The 19,310-nt window shown below is 35.5% G+C and overlaps 4 protein-coding genes across 5 annotated transcripts; all 4 read right to left on the reverse strand.

Moving 5' to 3' along the window:
- Positions 1–2,305: 2,305 nt before the first annotated feature.
- LOC108744201 (F-box only protein 39-like) lies at positions 2,306–5,120 on the reverse strand. 2 transcript variants are annotated; one of them, XM_018479850.2, is made up of 6 exons: positions 4,769–5,120; positions 4,447–4,690; positions 4,000–4,388; positions 2,808–2,966; positions 2,567–2,737; positions 2,306–2,509 (listed from the first exon to the last, which is right to left on the reverse strand). In XM_018479850.2, exons 1-6 carry the CDS (start codon positions 4,941–4,943, stop codon positions 2,346–2,348), a joined length of 1,302 nt encoding a protein of 433 aa, XP_018335352.1. In that variant the 5' UTR covers positions 4,944–5,120; the 3' UTR covers positions 2,306–2,345. The 2 variants fall into 2 exon arrangements, with proteins under 2 accessions (XP_018335352.1, XP_018335353.1); XM_018479851.2 differs by lacking the exons at positions 2,306–2,509; positions 2,567–2,737 and having other exon boundaries at positions 2,899–2,976.
- Positions 5,121–11,599: 6,479 nt separating this feature from the next.
- Positions 11,600–12,661, reverse strand: LOC108744157 (zinc finger protein 239-like). Its single transcript, XM_018479784.1, has one exon. The coding sequence runs from the start codon at positions 12,659–12,661 to the stop codon at positions 11,600–11,602; it is 1,062 nt and encodes a 353-aa protein (XP_018335286.1).
- Positions 12,662–13,296: 635 nt separating this feature from the next.
- Positions 13,297–17,858, reverse strand: LOC108744158 (zinc finger protein 729-like). The gene is made up of 3 exons (XM_018479786.1): positions 16,942–17,858; positions 14,705–15,754; positions 13,297–14,464 (listed from the first exon to the last, which is right to left on the reverse strand). The coding sequence occupies exons 1-3, from the start codon at positions 17,856–17,858 to the stop codon at positions 13,297–13,299; spliced, it is 3,135 nt and encodes a 1,044-aa protein (XP_018335288.1).
- Positions 17,859–18,138: 280 nt separating this feature from the next.
- LOC108744159 (zinc finger protein 235-like) lies at positions 18,139–19,096 on the reverse strand. Its single transcript, XM_018479787.1, has 2 exons — positions 18,265–19,096; positions 18,139–18,221 (listed from the first exon to the last, which is right to left on the reverse strand). Exons 1-2 carry the CDS (start codon positions 19,094–19,096, stop codon positions 18,139–18,141), a joined length of 915 nt encoding a protein of 304 aa, XP_018335289.1.
- Positions 19,097–19,310: the final 214 nt, after the last annotated feature.

The following is a 19,310-nucleotide window of genomic DNA, read 5'->3' on the forward strand; positions in this document are numbered from 1 at the left end:
CATAAGAAATAAATAATCGTTAAAAAAAAGGAATTTTTGAAACAATTCTTAGCTGTAATGCCAAGTAAAATGTAGGTATTTATTATCATCCTTACTAATAATATTAAATAATACAAGAACAAAGAAAATTACGCATTTCTTGAATTTATCGAGTGAATATGACTTATTACTTTAATATTCTCCGATTTATTCACAATTATGAGCTTCCTTAGGGAATTATTGCAGGTTAACGGTGCAGAATGAAAATTTTTACAATAAATTTTCTTGAAGTAAAAATAAACGTAATTATTAAAACATTTTGAAGGCACATTTTTGTGTATTTGTATTAAAAAGATTAAGTTGTCTGATAAAAAGAAATCATATGAAATATTATGAATTTATCGAGTGAATATGACTTATTACTTTAATATTCTCCGATTTATTCACAATTATGAGCTTCCTTAGGGAATTATTGCAGGTTAACGGTGCAGAATGAAAATTTTTACAATAAATTTTCTTGAAGTAAAAATAAACGTAATTATTAAAACATTTTGAAGGCACATTTTTGTGTATTTGTATTAAAAAGATTAAGTTGTCTGATAAAAAGAAATCATATGAAATATTATGAAGTCATCGCGCACAAAAAATGTCCTACAACTGTGTCCATCGTAGATAAAATTTAACAGTAAACAAAGATGTTATATCTTTCGAGCTTAAATAAGCATTTTACCCTTCAAATAAAAGTAACTTCTGGCCAAATGATGTACAGTAGGTACCATACTAAAATGATATATGTTATATACGCAATTTATAACATCAAATGGGTTAATTTTTCTTGCAAATACTTCGATTGTTTTTATATTACTATATGTAAAATATGTAAGAAATGGTACTGATTGGAAATAACTATAATAAAATTATTATTGGTACGTAGATACCTAAACTTTAAAGCTCTATATCAATTAAAGAAATATACATATCAAACACTCTTAAATGTTGAGTTTTAATATTTTGTGAATCTTAAAAAAATAACATAGATTCATACTATGCCAAAAAAGTATAAAAACGACTAATTAAAATATGTTTATAGTGAGATTTCAGGTGAAATTCAGGAACCGTAGGTAGGTAGGTACTTGTAATATAAAAATGATTGAGAAATTTTCAGTAATTGTTAGTCATAAACCATTCATACAAAAAAACAAACATACCTACATACATATGTGCCGCATTTTTAATGCAAAGTTTGTGATAAGTATTTCTACATGCAAATTACACCTTGTAAAAATTGAAGTAAAGAAAGATACTACATGGGCGAAGTAGGGTTTTCATTTAAATAAAAGTTTGCAAATTCAAAAAAGAAAGTACAAAAAGTACAAAATAAACAGGATAAAAAAAAGTGAAATCAAGTACTATAAGAAAATTGTTTTTTTAAGTCAACATCAATTGGAAAAATCACAAATATAAACAAATTTTGTACAAAATTCTAGTAATAAGCAAATTCATAGGCGAAACTACAAAATATTTTTATTGTGCAGGTATCATTTGAAGGAATTCTAATCAAGTAAATATTCTCAAGACGTGATAATCCCAATTTTAAGATTAATCCTGATTGAAAAAATATGAAAAACTACGAAAAATTCTAAGAAATTCTGGAAATCATAGAAAACAATCATTTTTCCATGGAAAATGATAGAAAAAAATAAGATTTTCCAGGATTTCTGAAGAAGTTACATATATGAAAAAGTATGACTGACATGAAAATTGTGTAATTTTTTATGAAAATGACCCAATGGAAATGATGAAATTTTCTGAAAAATCGCGTCAAGAAATGATGACAAACTATGTTTCTTTGTCAATTTTTTTNTAAAAATTAACCCAAACAGTTTTTATAAATCAATTTTCTATTTCCGAAGAAAATATATTTTTTTATACGATAATGGGTTTCTGGGGTTTGTTGTATAACAATAATGTAGTCATTCTCTTTTTCCTAAATAATTATCATATGAATTTATGCAAGTTCGAGATTTTTATATGGAGAAGAACTATAAAGAATAACTATGAAAATTAATGAAAAGTTTAAATGAGTTTTTCATTAATCTTTCATAGTTTTTCCCGTCAAGGAAATTGTGTGTTACATGTATATACTTTACTATAAAATAATTAAGACCTATCTTTTCTGAAGTTCATTCTCGGCCCAGCGGTTGATAACAGGCACCACACTCACCGACAACCGAACGCAAACTACGAGAAAATGCTGTAAACAAGGGCAAGCTCAAAGACATCACGCTGTTACCTAGTATCCCACTATTGCCTTAATATTACAGATTACAATAAAAAAAACTCCGATAAAAAATCTGTTTAATTAGTTAGTTATACATGTATACTACGCATTTGTCGTAGTGTGTTTCAGAAACCTCGAATTCAAACGGCCTTTTTTGTTTTATTTCTGAAAAATAATCGAATAGTTTTTCGATATACCATTGACTTGAAGGATCTAATTTTTTTGGACATACACGAACTGACGAGAAACCTATGAAAGTTAAACAAAATTCATTATTATGCAATTACCGAATAAAAGACGCTTTACCTATTTCAGATTTATTGTTACTATGCGTCTCAAATAATTCTTTAATTAGTTCTAAATTCTGCACAATTCCACTAAACTCAAAGTGCTGCAGTTTTGTACACTTTTGGAACATTCCAATTAAAACATCGTCCAAGATTTCCTTATTAAATTTTATATGTATGTAAAGATTTTCTGAAAAAAGAAACTACAGCAGTTTAAAATCTGCAATTCTTAAGCCTTTTTGTTTTTTTCTTTTTCTAACCTAATGTTCTTCGATAATACCGGGTTATAAGTTGAAGGGTTCTTCTGTACTGTCTGCTTCTTGACTGATCCCACATTTTTCCGCAACTAAGGGAAATTGTCGCAACTGGTATTACTTCCCTAAGTACCACACTGATTTCTTCAAAATGACATACCTCAACTAAAGGAAACTATAATAAAAACTTATGAAAAGATACAACTACTAATAACAAGCATTAAAAATTAGAAAACCCAGAATTATTATACGATAGCAAGCGAACATATTTATCGGAAAACGTAAATTCCGTCCTGAAGATTTTTATTGCCATACGTAAATTCCTGCATTTAAATTCAATGATATAGTAAAGAAATGAACTAGTAGCTCTCGTAAGTGAAACAAGGAAATTGTACCCATTGTTTTGAGGAAAAGCTGCCTCCTCAGATATATAATTTTCTAGGATATAAATCATTTATTCGTCGATCTCCCGGAAGAAATGCCATTAAATAGTCAACGACAGCCTTAAGACATCGGGAATTAAAAAAAAAAAACTTACTACTTTTGATTTCATTCTATATATTAAGTGGAAAGGCTAAAAGATTGTATTTTTTGTTATCAGGCTTAGCCTAGATGAAAACATAACTTTTTATCCTTAATTTAATTAAAACAAATTGCATTGCTGTATGAATTACTTACACAAAAATATTTCGTACGGAAACATGATCCATTTAAAGCGTTTAATGTAGGTCTCTGCAGTTTTATTAGGAAGTACCTACATATTAATCTTATTGCAATGCGTCGATAGTAAAAATATTTGGGACAGACGCTGTCCTGATTCAGTTCTAGAGACCGTCAGTTGGATTGCTTCCTAATGTTTCGCTATCACGACAGCAAACTTCTTCAGAGATTCTTCCGAATATGCATCGAAGATGGAAGCAATATCAACTGACAACGGTTTTAAACCCGAAGCAGGACAGCCTCAGTTTACCAATTGGTCGCGAAAGCCGTTACCAATTTGTCATATTTGGGATAACTTTTAAATGTACTATCCTCCTAATACAAAAGGTCGTACAAAACAAAAATACCCCGAATGGAATTTACGCACCTCTAGGAGATCGTAACTGTATTTTGCAAGGAATTTACACTAGCCCATATCCTTGAAATCATTAGAACAAGTAATAATAGGTAATAAGTTATGAAGTGCTGATTGGCATACCGAAATAAAAAGAAACTCGTATTTGTGGATTCTGCTGCTTCAGTTTGTCCCAATCGGAGTCGGAAACAGTTTCATGAAAACTGGGATAGCCTCGTACGTAAATTTCCAGTGTAGACAAAGTTTTTGTTTTACTGAGCAAAATGGCTTCCAGAACGCCGTTTATGAAAAAGGAATAGTCAATCTTAAGACAGTTCAGGTTACTCAAACATTCCAGACAACTGATCAAAATCACATATTCTTGAGAGTTGTTGGGTGGATACAAGCAGTAGCTCATTTCAAGGTTTCTAATCGATTTTTGACTTTCCAAGCAACACGACAAAAGTTTGGTGCAATCGCTTTTGTTAAAATTGACCATAAAAAATGACACATTAATTAAACTCTTTTGATTTCTATAACAGACAATATGTTAAATCGTCTAAGCTGTTTGTAAAGACGACAATGGCATACTTTAAGAACCTCGAAATGTGGTAGATCATCTTCTTCAATTTACGACCGTCGTACCAATCGACAAATTTGATTGATTGGAGCTGAATGTTGGTTTCGGAAAGTACCATTAAAAATTTGCAAGCTCTCCTAGCAATATCAGGCCTCTGTTGCATCCAACTTAATCTTGGATGATTATTCGCCCATCGTAATTCAAGTGTATTGAAATATCGGTGATATTTTCTCATTAGAACTAACACGGTTGGATCTTTGAAAGAATATTAAACTAAATAGGTAACTTTACAAGAAGATTATCATAACGAAGGAGTTAAACGAATATACTAACCAAATAAATCTGTGTCAAGGTTGATAGGTAACGTTTTCCAAAGCGATGGACAGTCCAGTGCCTCTCTCCAATTCTGGCAAACCATCGAACAGGCGAATCGATCTCTTCTAGGTAAAAGATGATAAACTTTTTCTAGCAGAGTGTAGGGCAGAACATTCCAACTCTCCATGACCATTTCACGGTATTGGAAGGGCGTTTTTAAATTAACCGCGTAATTTTTGACATTTACCTTTCAAAATTTTTTGCTTTGACATTTTCAAAATTGTAAATTGCATACGCAATGCAGTATAACACAAAAACAACAACATCATCATGATCATCATAAGGTCGTCAGTCCTAAAACTGGTTGGACACGCACCTCCACTCTTTCCTATCCTGAGTTAATCTTTGCATTTCCCTAAAACTAGAACAACCCCCATCCTTAACTATTTGCGAACAGTAATCTAATCTAGGCCCACCTTTACCCCTCCTAACTCCCATTTCTACCTCTAATACGTCTCTGACTAGACCTTCATGCCTGTAAAGGCGTCCTACCAACCTATCTCGCTTATTTCTTATTGTCTTCCATAAAGTCCAATGTTCTCCTATTCTTTCTAATACCTCTTCATTTCTAACCTTCTCTATCCATGGTATCCTCATCATTCACCTGTAACACCACATTTCGAACGCTTCTAACCTTTTCTTTTCCGCCACGCCCACTGTCTATGTTTCGCACCTGTACAGCGCCGTGCCCCAAACATACATCTTTACCAACCTTCTTCGAATTTCTAAATTAACTTTTCGCGGGCGTAGAAGTTACTTCTTTGAATTGAAGACAACTCGACCCTACGCTATCTTGTACTTTATATCCCTACTACTCCTTTAGTCCTGGCTTATCTGACAAAAACAACATACAAAAACGAAAATGGAGCAGTGCAAAAAGTATTAACAGTAAAAGAAAAATCCATATTTATTAATTTATTACTAAATTCAACATTCAATTAATTGTAAAAGAAGATGAATGACATTTAGTAAAAATGCATTAAAATAAAAAGGCTCATTTATAAGGCAACTTAACTTCAATAAAACTTTAAATAAAATATAATTTCACAAACAGCAACTAAGTATTTTGCACTTCTTGTCACATACCGTACATGAGTAATTTCTAACTTTTTTTGTGGACGCTCACCATGTGCGACTGAAGAAGTCTTTTAGTTCGAAACGATTTACCACAAGAGTTGCACAAGTTTTCTTCCGTATCGTGACAACGCATATGCATAATTAAACTTCTTTGTTGCCCGAAAAGTTGACCACACTGTTTACATTTCAATTCTAAGGCGTCTGAAGCATGACTATCACACATGTGATCTATTAGGGTATGAGAATATACAAACGAATTATCACACCACAAACATTTAAATGAATCTTCTCCGTCATGTTCTCTTCTATGTTCTTGGTACATAGTGGCCGAGGATAGAACTTGATCACACTGGTCGCAGAAATGCTTCCAACAGTCGTGACAATCCATGTGCTTTATCAAATCTGCTCTCACTTCACAATCAAAAGTGCATTCTGTGCACTTGTAGGTGATACTTTTAAAATGGATATCGTTGAGATGAAGACAAAGGGTCAATTTGTTCTTACACGTTTTCGTACAATCAGGACATTTGATTCGATTTTTGTTATGCTGTTGATCGTTGTGATTACAATAGGAGACGTAGGTAAAGAAATCTTGGGAACATTCCCTACATTGGAAATGGTACTGAATGTGAATTTTATCGGTTTTTTGTTTCGACGCCCCTGATACTAATTGTTCCTGCCTGTGCTCTTCGTAGTGGTCAATCAATTCTTCTTTTTCAGAAAATATTCTTTTGCAAAGAATACAATTCCATCTAGAAAAATCTGTTCTGGTTCGAGGTATTGGAGTCAAAGGTCTGGAGCGATCAACTATGAGTGGATAAACGAACGGATTTTTATATTCCGAAGTGGAATTCGTATTCCTTATATCAATTTCATTTATAATAGTACCTCCTTTTGGAGCGATTGGTAGTAACGATTTACTAGTGATTCGTTTTTGATCGATTTTTCTTCTTGTTCTCTTACTTTCGGTAGATTTTTGACGTGACTGTGACTTTCGTATTCTGGTTGCTTTCTGCTTACGAGCGGGAACATTTTTTGCAGTTTTGGGATTTGTACTAACACGGACAATAGTTTGATTTTTAAATGGTAAAGGTACTGGCGTTAGAGGACCTATAAGTTTTACTGGAATTATCCTGCCTTGTATTGAAGATGTTCCCATCAGTAACTGGTTTGCGTTGTTAAGTGTAGGCAAATTTTGAAGGACAAACTGCTGACTCGGGTTGTTTGATGCCCATATTTGAGAAGAAGGGTTGCGAATATCGGATTGTTGGGTTGATCCATGTGGAATTACAAACGGCTGCTGAATATTCTGTGCTAATTGTACTTGCTGCTGACTTATTTGTGGAAAATAGTTTAATTGAAAATCTGGGTGTGTTTTTTGGATATTAAAATTACTTTGGTGAATCAAATTTTGATGATTAGAAGGAGAAGGTAATGTCTGATTGATTTGTTGTAATGACTCCTGTAAAGTACTGGGCAATTTTTGGGACGATCCTGAAAAAGTTGTGTTTGGTTGTTGAGATATTTCATAAGAATGCACCAAAGATGGTTTGGTTTCTACTTCTTGAAATATTGTATCAGTTTTGGTAATATCTTCGTCAGAAGTAAGATAAATTTTGGAATCTATAGAATTATTTTGAGATTCACTGATTTCTTCCTCTTGCTCAATCTTAAAGTCTTGGATTGTTTTTACGGAAATGACACCAAAGCTTTTATCTGTCTTTTCAGAAGCTACATGAAAACGTTTCTCATTATTTTGGAAGTGATTAGACTGAGATACAGATTCCGGGTTGTACCAAATGCTGTAAGGCTCTAACTGATTCTTATGAAGGCAAAGTCTGAAATAAAAAAAAATTAATTAAGACAATAATAATTATTAAATCAAATAAATAAAGTAGTATTTATATTCCCTTACCTTATTGATATTGTTGGAGAGAAGTGGGTTCATGAAAAAAGCGCATTTAAGAATTAATATAATTTTAATTCTTTATAACACAACTTAACATACTACTACAGCTTTTCCAGTGTTATGTTTAACACAAAACTCATACGTAATGAGACAGTAATAATTCAATTTTAAATGTAAATAGTAAATAATTCTCTAATGGATTGAAGGACTAAAGATATTCGTTTAATTCACCACATTTACATAAATATTTACAAAAAAACATTATTCACATTAGCAAATCCCTACACAGATAGACTAAACTACCTGTTTGCACTAATAGTAAAAAGTATATGCGCACAGGATAAGTTTTAGTATCTTCACAAAACATAAAGATATTCCTCGAAACAAAAAAAAAACAGAACATTGTATAGATGGTAAAAAATTGGTGACCATTTGATTTCATGGTTTTCTTTTTAAAAAACTAAATCACAAACACAGAACAGTGCATCTCAATCTACATACACACATGTTCTAAATCAAAGCGAAGATTCATAGAAAAAAGAAACTAAATAAACGCCTTTCGGAATATAGACAACATCACTTATTGCTATTTCAATTTTTACTGTTTACTTTTGGGTCAAGTACTTGTGCTTAGTTTTTCGAATAGGGCAGTTGGGGTTATTATTTAAATGCGCAACGAAGAGGTTCTTGCTAACAAATCCCTTCTTGCATCGCGGACACTCAAAGGGTTTCCCGCTAGTGTGACACGCTAAATGTCTGAACACACTGACTCGTTGTGTGAAGGTTTTAGTGCAAATGTTACATCTGAAAGGCTTTTCACCAGTGTGAGAACGCATATGAATCTTGATATTATTTGAATGTGTGAACTTTTTGTTACACGTTGTACATGAATAGACTTTTCGGTGATTATTTAATATGTGCGAATGAAGAGTTCTTTTACTTAGAAACGATTTACCACAAGAGTCACATAGGTGTAACGTTTCTTCCGCATTGTGAGAACGCATCTTATGCAAAATAAAGCTTTTCTGTTGTCCAAAAATTTGGCCACACTGTTTACATTTCAATTCTAAAGCATCGGAAGCATGATTTTTTCTCATGTGGTCCATAAGTTTGTGAGAATACACGAAAGACTCTTCACACCATAAACACTTAAACAAACTGTCTCCTACATGCTCCCTTCTATGTTCTCTGTGCATCGTCGCAGACGAAAGGACGTGATCACATTCTTCACACTGATACTTCCTCCAGTTGTGACAATCCATATGCTTTATCAAATCACTTTTGGCCTTGCATTCGTAAGGGCATTCAGAACACTTGAAATCCATTCTGTCAAGATGGTCTTCGTTGACATGGAGGCAAAGGGCCAATTTGTCTTTGCACATTTTCGTACAATCTGGACACTTAATTTGTTTTTTGTTATGCTGTTGATCGTTGTGATTGCAATAAGCGACGTATGTAAAGAAATCTTGGAAACATTCCTTACATTGGAAGTGATACTGAATGTCAATTTTACGGGCTTTTTGCTTCGGCTTACCCGACGCTAATTGTTCTCGTCTGTGCTCTTCGTAATGGTCAATCAATTCCTCTTTTCCAGGAAGGATTCTTTTGCACAGGTAGCAATACCATCTGGAATAACGTTTTCTTGTTCGAAATCCTGAAGTCACAGGTCTCGACCTAGAGTGATTAACTGTTGGTGCTGTTGGTGGATAAACAAATGGATTCTTATATTGGAGTGCAGAGTCCTTTATTTCAGTCCCGTTAATAATAACACCACCTTTTGGAGCGATTGGTAGTAAGGTTTTGGGAAAACTTTGCTTTTGTTCAATCTTTTTCTTGCCTTTTGCAGTTTTTGGATTTCTAGCACATAAAACGTTTTGGTTTTGAAATGTCGACGGTACAGACGTTAGTGGACCTACAAGTTTAATAGGAATCAGTCCACTTTGACCTGAAGAAGTTCTTATTAATAACTGGTTTGTGATGTTCATTGTGGGTAAATTTTGTAGGATAAATTTCTGATCCGGTTTAATTGTAGGCGTTTGGGAAGAAGGGTATGGAATTAAAATGACATTGGGTTGTAAAGGAACTGCATGGGGCTTCTGAACATTCTGTGCTGATTGCTTTTGTTGCGGATTTACTTGTTGAACATAATTCAATTGAAAACTAGACTGCTTCCTATTGTTTTTTTGGAGAATTACAGGCTGATGAAGAACGTTAGAAGAAGAGACAGGTGGTTGGTGTGAAAGGAAGTTGATGTGTTCAAGTGATGGCTTGATTTCTTCTTCTATTTCTTGAAGTATCGTATCCGAATTGGTAACAGAACTAAGACAAATTTCTGACTCTTTAAAATAGTTTCGAGGTTCAATATTTTTTTCAATGTTTTGTTGTAGCAACACTGGTTTAGTTTCTTCTTCTTCTTCTTGAAATATTATCTCAGAATATGTAACGTTTTTATAAGGATTTAAATGAACTTCAGTTTCTATAGAATTGCTTTGGGGTTCATCAGTGATTTCTTTATTTTTCTGAGATATATCATCAGATTGTACTAACAATGGTTTGGCTTCTTCCTCTTGAAATATTATATGAGAATATGTAACGTTTTCAAAAGGATTACTTTGCGGTTCAACGATTTTTTTATTTTGTTTGTCTATCAATTCTTTAATACTTTTCACTGAAATGATATCAAAATCATTTCTTTCGGAACTTAATAGACTGTTAGCGATTGAGTTTTGAAACTGTTGTGATTTATTCTGAGCTATACGTGTCTCGTTATAATTTATTTCGTAAGGTTCTAGATTCACCTGAGGAAAGCATAACCTGAAATAAAAATTAAAGTCAATTAAAACATTTATATTATCAATGATTCCAATCCAACAACTTAACTGCTAGTTAATTAAAGGAAAGCGCAAATTTTGGTTAATAAATCTTTGGTAAAGAATTAATAGCATTTAATCTCATCTTACCTTAATGATGTTGTCAGTGATAAGGAAATAAAAAAACTATTTAAGAGTTAAGAAAAACTTTAATGACATACTTATTATAATCAAATTTAAGGCAAAGAAGGCACTGATTGATGCTGAGAAATGGATTGTTGATTCATTCTGTTTAGTGTTCATATTTGGGGACAGGGAGTAGATCCTTAAGGAACAAGAGGCCACTGAATATGCTGGATTGATTGTGTTTAGTTTGCATATCAACATTTTTGAATGAACATTGCTATGCATGAACATATTTTGAGGTGGGACTTTATCAGACTTTATGGTTTCAGTAGATCTCAGTGGAATTGTAGGTTTAATAAGATTGCATCGTCGCTCAACAGTTTCGTCTTCTTATTCTGTTTTAAGTTCCTGAGTGGTTTTTATTGAAATGTTACTAAAGTTTTGGTTAATGTTTTGGGGAATTATAAGAGAGTTAGGTTGAATTACTGGCAGCTGATGAATGAAGAAAACACTTAAGATTAAAATTAAATGTTGTCCTAACTACAAAATTATATATTCGTTAGCATATTTCGTTTTAATTAATAATGAATAAAAGCATCTAATTATATCTTACCTTTGTTACAGTTTTTGAGAAGAATCTACCTAAATGAAATAACGGGTTCAATGATCAATATCATTTTAATTTTAATAACATATAGAAATAATTGTTTAACACAAAACTAAGTTAAGATTTCTTACTACACCATTTTATACCATAGGATTTGTAAATGTATTCCTGAACCAAATATTTTATTAATCTAAATTAACCAACGTTACACAAAGTATATTTAACTAAATTTTTAATATGTACCTATATAATTTTTCTAATTATTTCATTCCTGGGCAGCTTTTCAAGTGCAATTTCAACGCTCCGTTTGATGTGAAAGCCGCTGAACAAATATGACACACATAAGGTTTTTCCCCCGTGTGTGTTCGTATATGAACCCTGAGTGGTGCTCCTTGATTGAAACACTTTCCACAGTATTCGCACGAATACGGTTTTTCGCCGCTGTGAACCCTCTCGTGCATGACCAAATAATCCCGTTTGATAAATCTTTTCGGACAATACGAACAAGCGTACGGTTTAATTCCCGTGTGGGTCCGATAGTGGATTTTAAGTTTATCTTTTCTAGCAAAACCCTTTCCGCAAATGTCACACAAGTGTTTCTTTTCGGGGCTCTTTTTCTCTACGGTTTCGTGCTTTTTCATGTGCTTCTCCAAGGTTCTAGAGTTGGCGTATCGCCTTCGACATACGCAACATTGATTGGTCGCTATGACTCCTTCAATGGAAACCTTGTGGTTTCTCACTTGGTGCGTGTGAAGATAGATGGAAAACGGGAAATCTTTACCACAAACGATGCAACGGAACGGTTTCACCCCCGCGTGAATATTGCTGTGTTCTTTGAACAGGACGCAATCGTTGAAACCTTTGCCGCAGGTTTTACATTTGTAGATGAACCTACGGAGATGGTAAGTGTTTATATGAGTCATCAGAACCGTTCTTTTCGATGTTTTGTACGAGTTGCACAAAGGACAACGAAACATGCGATCGTCACTGTGAATATGCATATGAATTGCGTATTTGTACGGCTCATCGAAGCTCAAGTCGCATGTCATACACGTGTAACATTCCTTGTGACTGACCACGTGTTTCTCTACTTCTTCTTTTGACGAAAATTCGGCGTCACAAGTGCTACAAGTGTAAATATTCCTGTTCTTGTCGAAGTAATAGTTGTATTGGGTGTCGTCGATTTTTTCTTTCCTGTGAACTTTCCTATGCACCCGAAGCAGCCGGCACGTCTCGAAGGCTTCTTTGCATTTTTTACACGTCCAAATACGTTTTTTTCTGGTCTCGTTTGTTGTACGTAAGAAATGACCGTTCTGCACCATACCGTCTTCCTCATCCTCAGTTTTCACGTGTAGTATTCTGAAAGATATTTTTTGTTATTAAGAAAAACCTTTATTAAAAAAATTAAATAAACGTTGGAACATGTGTTTATTAATGAGCATAATACAATAGATACCGAAAATCATGGACATGCCATCTCTTAACAATAAATACAAACATATTCCTAAAAACAAATACAGTTTACGTAACTATTTATATTTTAATACCTTCTTACATGGACAAAATCAAAAAAATATATACATATGAATGTTTTTGTATCAATTTTATTATTCCTTTTATACATACACACAGTTGTTCGTTTTTTGGATACAAAGCCATCCCTTATAGGTATAAGGCGATCGTGGAATTGATAAGGTGTGTTATGTTACTGTTCTTGTGGTAAGTATTATTTAAACAATATTACGTTTTATTGATATATATTGATCAAGTAGAATAATTACACAATTAATTTAACTACGAAGAACAATTGTTTATTCTATAGCGAAGGTTACTTACGAAATTAAGACTAAATTTCATTCAAATCAAAAACGAAACCACGATGTATTGTCACACAAGTGTCGCAATTATAATCAATCAATGAATCAATTTATTCTGAAGAGATATAATACATTTCCTTTTATACTGTGTAATCATTTCCGGTGCACCGCTTAATGTGAATATTAAGAGAGCCCTTCGAAATAAACCCACTGTTACATATGTGACAAACGAAGGGGCGTTCTCCCGTATGACTGCGTATGTGCACCCGGAGAGGGGCGGTTTGGTTGAAACATTTACCGCAATACTCACAAGAATACGGTTTTTCCCCGCTGTGAATTCGTTCGTGCATTACTAAATAGTCACGTTTAGTGAAGCTCTTCGCACAGTACGAACAGCTGTAAGGTTTCACCCCCGTATGGGTGCGATAATGTAAAATCAACTTGTACTTGACCGCGAATCCCTTCCCGCACATGTCACACAAGTGCTTCTTTTCGCGACCGCCCTTTTCGCCCTCTTTTGCGTGTTTCTTTATGTGTCTCTTGAGGGTCTGCGGATTGGCACAGCTGCGCATGCACACATAACACTGATTCGTACCGATGACGCCATCGATCGAAACCCTGTGGTTTCGCACCTGATGGGTGTGAAGGTAGACCGAAAACGGGAAATCTTTACCACAAACTATACACTGGAACGGACGAATCCCTTGGTGAATGTTGTTGTGCTCTTTGAACTGGACGCAATCGTTAAAACCTTTGCCGCAGGTGGAACAAGTGTAAATAAACCTTTTCAAGTGAAAAGTATTGATGTGTGACAACAAGCAGGTTCTCTTCGGGGTTTTGTAAGAGTCGCAAAGCGGACACTTGAAGAAATGATCTTTACTATGAACGAACATGTGTGTTGCGTATTTGTAAGGTTCGGAAAATGTTAAGTTGCATATCTCGCACGTGTAATGCTCCTCGTGAGTCAACACGTGTCTTTGAATGTCTTCTTTTGTAGTGCACTCTACGTCACAAGTCATGCAGCAGTAAATGTCTTTTACCGTGTCCAAAATGTAGCTGTACTTCGTTTCTTCGTATTTGTTTTTTTGATGGATTTTTCTATGAACGCGCAACTTTCTGTTTGTATCGAACTCTTCGGGACACTTGGTACATTTCCATATTCTTCTCATTCTGGTTTGTTTCTTTTTAACCAGTGACCAATCGTTGCTACATCTTGACTTGTAATTCGATTTCAAAGATTTGAACCTAGAAGTTGTAGGCGGTTTCCAATCTTCGTTTTCCGAATCTTCTTTCTTGATCGTTACGTTTCTGGAAAAAAAGGGTTAAACGTTAGTAAGGGAGAAAACAACTACCTACATACTCAGTTAAATAAATTCCTTATTTATAAGAAATAGCTACAGCATTCGAAAAAAGCATTTTATTATACAGGCATATAAAAAAAATCAACATTCTAAATAAAATTTAATGGCGATCACAAAAGCCTATTGGTACCAGTATTTTCCGGGACACTTTTTGAAATGTAAATTTAGCGAACCCTTGGAAGTGAACCGAGCATCGCAAATTTCACAGTTAAAGGGGCGCTCTCCCGTATGCGTTCGTATATGTACTTTGAGCGGCGCCCCTTGATTGAAGCACTTCCCGCAAAATTCACAGGCGTAAGGTTTTTCCCCGCTGTGGACTCGTTCATGAAGCACGACGTATTCCTTCTGGGTAAACCGTTTGGAGCAATAAGAACACTTGAAAGGTTTATCACCGGTATGATTTCGATAGTGAACTACGAACTTCGCTTTTCTTGCGTACCCTTTCCCGCAAATATCGCACAAGTGTTTCTTCTCGGGCTTCTTCTTCTTTTCGTTTTCGTGTTTCTTCATGTGTTTCTGCAAAGTCCGTATGTTGGCGAATCTTCGTAAACACATGTGACATTGATTCGTTCCGATGACGCCATCGATCGTAACCTTATGATTTCTCACTTGATGGGCGAATAAGTAATTTGAGAATGTAAAATCTTTCTCGCAAACGACGCACTTGAAAGGTTTCACCCCGTCGTGCACGTTCTTGTGTTCTTTGAACTGGACGCAATCGTTGAAACCTTTGCCGCACGTGGTGCACCTGTAGAAATATCTGTGAAGGTGGAACGTGTTGATATGGGCGAGTAACGAAGTCCGAGCTTTGGTCTTAAACGATTCGCACATCGGGCATTTGAAGGTTTTGTCGTCCGAGTGGATGATGCTATGTTTAGCGTACTTGTACGGTTCGTCGAATTGTAAATTACAAATGTCACAGGTAAAATGTTCTTTATGGCTTTTAACATGTTGTTGGATTTCGATTTTGGAAGGTACTTCCAAGTCGCACGTCACGCAGTTGTAGGTTTCCTTTACAGGATCGTACGTGTAGCTGTATTGTGAATCGTCATACACTGGCTTTTTGTGTACCTTCCGATGGTCGCGAAATTGGGTGCTCTTATCAAATTTCGCGTTGCATTTGGCACAGCTCCAGATTTTTGGGGACTTCCTTCTCCTTTTTTGTTTTTCCCGTTTTATACTCAATGGTATCCACGATTCGTCGCAGGAAGACTCACTTTTTATCATTGACGACAGCCTGAAAAAGTTGCCCTAGTTAAATAGTATTATTACATGTGTAGGTACATGATAAACCCAAAAAAAAAAATGGTCTTTCTTCAATTGGAACGCTAACGATTTATAGAGACTTTATTTAATTGCAATCTTGGTACATCATAGATTGAATACATACATATATTACATTAAATAAACATCTATTACATATTTAACATTCTTTAAAACAGATTTTCAATGGAACATGTAGATATATCAATTTCTGGATTAGGTATGTATAGGCAAGTCGAAATAAGATGAGCAAATAGGCAATAAATTACAAGTGAGTATAGACATACGCATAAGGTATGAGAACGCCCCTAGTAACCACTCACCGACGTGCTACAGTATGACCATGAAATAGACAAGGATGTGGGAAGCACAGGATGTTTGATTCCTATCTGTAGGCCACGCTTAGGCATCTCCTTCTCTAAGTAGAAAGAGGAGACTGTGGTAAATATTAATTAAAAATTGAAAAGGAATATTCACCCCTAATTATCACAAAAAACTTTTTTGAGCGGACACGTGTTTCGCCCACTTCATATGTGGACATTATCAACGCGGACTGCCTGACTGAGACTGAGTTTTTTGTGGTACTTAGGGGGTGAGTCTTCCTTTTTAATTTTTAATTATCTCCTTCTCTCTCACGATATTCTCGAAGCGTTTTGTCTCACACAATGCGTTACTAAGTGCATTTACGCGACATATTTTCTATCGGACCTCTCTTTCTGTATTGCATACATCTCTATAACGTTAGTCCTTGATTAGGGTGGGTGGGTGTGTGTGTATGGAGGGGCGTGACTGCAACCTGTCCGAGTATCTCGCTTGTAAGTTAAAGTGAATGCGACGATCTATCTACATTCACTTGTGATTTATTACCGACTTGCTCACCTTTTTTCGACTTAACTATAGTAACATTAACTACATCAATGCTGTTAAATGATCTTGAAGTTGTCTACTCATTAATATTTTTAATCTTTTTGAAGCGCGCTTGTACGTAATGGACTTCATGAACCATTGCAATTTCTCAAATGCAGGCTTAGGGAACTACGTGAAGTGAAGCCAGAGTTGCAAAGATGACAAATATAGGGACGCTCCCCGGTGTGCATTCGGACGTGCACCCTTAAGGGTGCCCCTTGGTTGAAACACTTTCCACAAAATTCGCACGAATACGGTTTCTCGCCGCTATGAACCCTTTCGTGCATTACTAAATAATCGCGCTTGGTAAATCTTTTTGGGCAGTACGAACATGTGAAAGGCTTGTCACCAGTATGAGTGCGATAATGTATGACAAGCTTCTCTTTAACTGCGTATCCTTTACCACAAATGTCGCACAAATGTCGTTTTTCCGGTTTCTTCTTTTTCTTGTCGTCGTTTTCGTGTTTTTTCATGTGCTTCTCATAGGTGCGCACGTTGGCGTATCTACGCAAGCAGATACAGCATTGCGTGGTACCAATGACCCCGTCAATTGTGACTTTGTGACATCGTTGTTGGTGCGTCGTGAGGTAAATCGAAAAGGGAAAATCTTTGCCGCACACGACGCACTTGAACGGTCTTATACCTTCGTGAACATTTTTGTGTTCTCTGAATTGAACTGTGTCGTTGAAACCTTTACCACAGGTGGCGCATCGGTAATGGTACAGCCGCAAATGTAACGTTTTTATGTGCGAATGGAGGTAAACTCGCCTGGGCGTTTCGTACGTCAGACAAAGGGGGCATTTGAAATTTTCATCGCCCGTATGCGTGTTTACGTGAGTGGCGTATTTGTAAGGTTCGTAGAATTTTTTATTGCACATTTTACATGTGAAGTGCTCATTATGAGTGATCGCGTGTTTTTGTATTTCCTCTTCCGTTTCGCATTCGTAATCACATGTCACGCAGTTGTAAATGTTTCGAGAAACGTCGAAGTTGTAACTGTACCGAATGTCGTCGTATTTTGGTTTTACGTGAACTTTTCGATGCTTCTTAAGAAGGCTACTGGTCGAAAACACTTCACTGCATTTGCTACATTTCCACGTGCCCCACTTTTTCTTATTTTTCCCTTCCAGTTTGTTCTTCTTGTGGGGCATTATTTCATCGTAAGTCATCATTTTAGGCGACTCGTTCTTTATTTCGAACTTGATCCTGAAAAAATACCACGCGTTAGTAACTTACAACTGTTTTATTGCCTGAAATGTCCACAACAGCAACAGCGAACAGTGTAGGTATACCACCTACCTATAGAAAACATTTTAACTCTAAACAAAGAATTAATAATGACACAAATTTTATTATCGTAAATACAGCTATATTATCAAAAAATAATAACATTTTTAAGGGTGGAAATTGTTTAACATTTCCCTCCTCCGCTACAATTTCTAAGATGTATGTTTAAAGCCCCTCGGGACGTGAATCCGGTGTTGCAAATGTGGCAAATGTAAGGTCGTTCTCCGGTGTGACCTCGTATATGAACCCTTAAAGGTGCGCCTTGATTGAAACACTTTCCACAGTACTCACAAGCGTAGGGTTTCTCACCACTATGAACCCTTTCATGCATTGTCAAATATTCGCGTTTGGTAAAGCTTTTCGGGCAGTACGAACATGCAAAAGGTTTCTCTCCTGTATGCGTACGATAATGGGTATCCAGTTTCGCCTTGACGTCGTACCTTTTGCCACATATGTCACACAAGTGTCTCTTTTCGTTCCTCTTCAGATTCACTCGGTTTTCATGTTTTTTAATGTGTCTTTGTAAGGTGCGCAGGTTCGCACAACGTCTGAGGCAAATGTAACACTGATTTGTACCGATAATTCCGTCGATAATGACTTTGTGATTACGTATTTGATGGGTATGGAGATATGTGGAGAAGACGAAGTCTTTACCGCACACAACACACTTGAAAGGACGCAAACCTTGATGCACGTTATTGGTGTGCTCTTTGAACTGGACGCAATCGTTGAAACCCTTGCCGCAGGTGTTGCACCTATAATAGTACCTTTTTAAATGGTACGTGTTGATGTGAATAAGGAGAGAGTTGCGACTAGCCGTCTGGTATGCGTCACACAAAGGACATTTAAAATCGATGTTTCCGGTGTGAACGTTTACGTGTGTGGCGTATTCATAAGGTTCTTCAAACTGCACATTGCACGTTGAACATGTAAAACGGTCCTTGTGTAGAGAAACGTGCTGTTTTATTTCGTCTATCGAATGACATTCGTAGTCACACGTTATGCAGTTGTACACGTCTTTTGTGGAGTCGAAAGTGTAACTGTAGTGACTGTCGTCCAGGGTTTGTTGTTTTTTGTGAGTTCTTTTGTGTTCGCGAAATTTTGTTCTGGTATCGAATTGCATGTCGCATTTGGTGCAATTCCAAGTTTTGATTTTCTGTTTCGGTTTCTTTTTAGACCGCCGTGTTCTCGGGGTCCACTGATCGTCGTCTAATTCCGACTCTACTTTTATTTCCCTAAAAATTTATAATAATTATAATTTTATTAATTCATGTACAAAATACAAATTAACATGGTACAAACAGAAATTACATCAAGTGATTTACTTCAATGAGTAT

The sequence above is a fragment of the Agrilus planipennis genome, unplaced genomic scaffold, assembly GCF_000699045.2.
Source record: "Agrilus planipennis isolate EAB-ADULT unplaced genomic scaffold, Apla_2.0 scaffold13, whole genome shotgun sequence".
NCBI lineage: Eukaryota > Metazoa > Arthropoda > Insecta > Coleoptera > Buprestidae > Agrilus > Agrilus planipennis.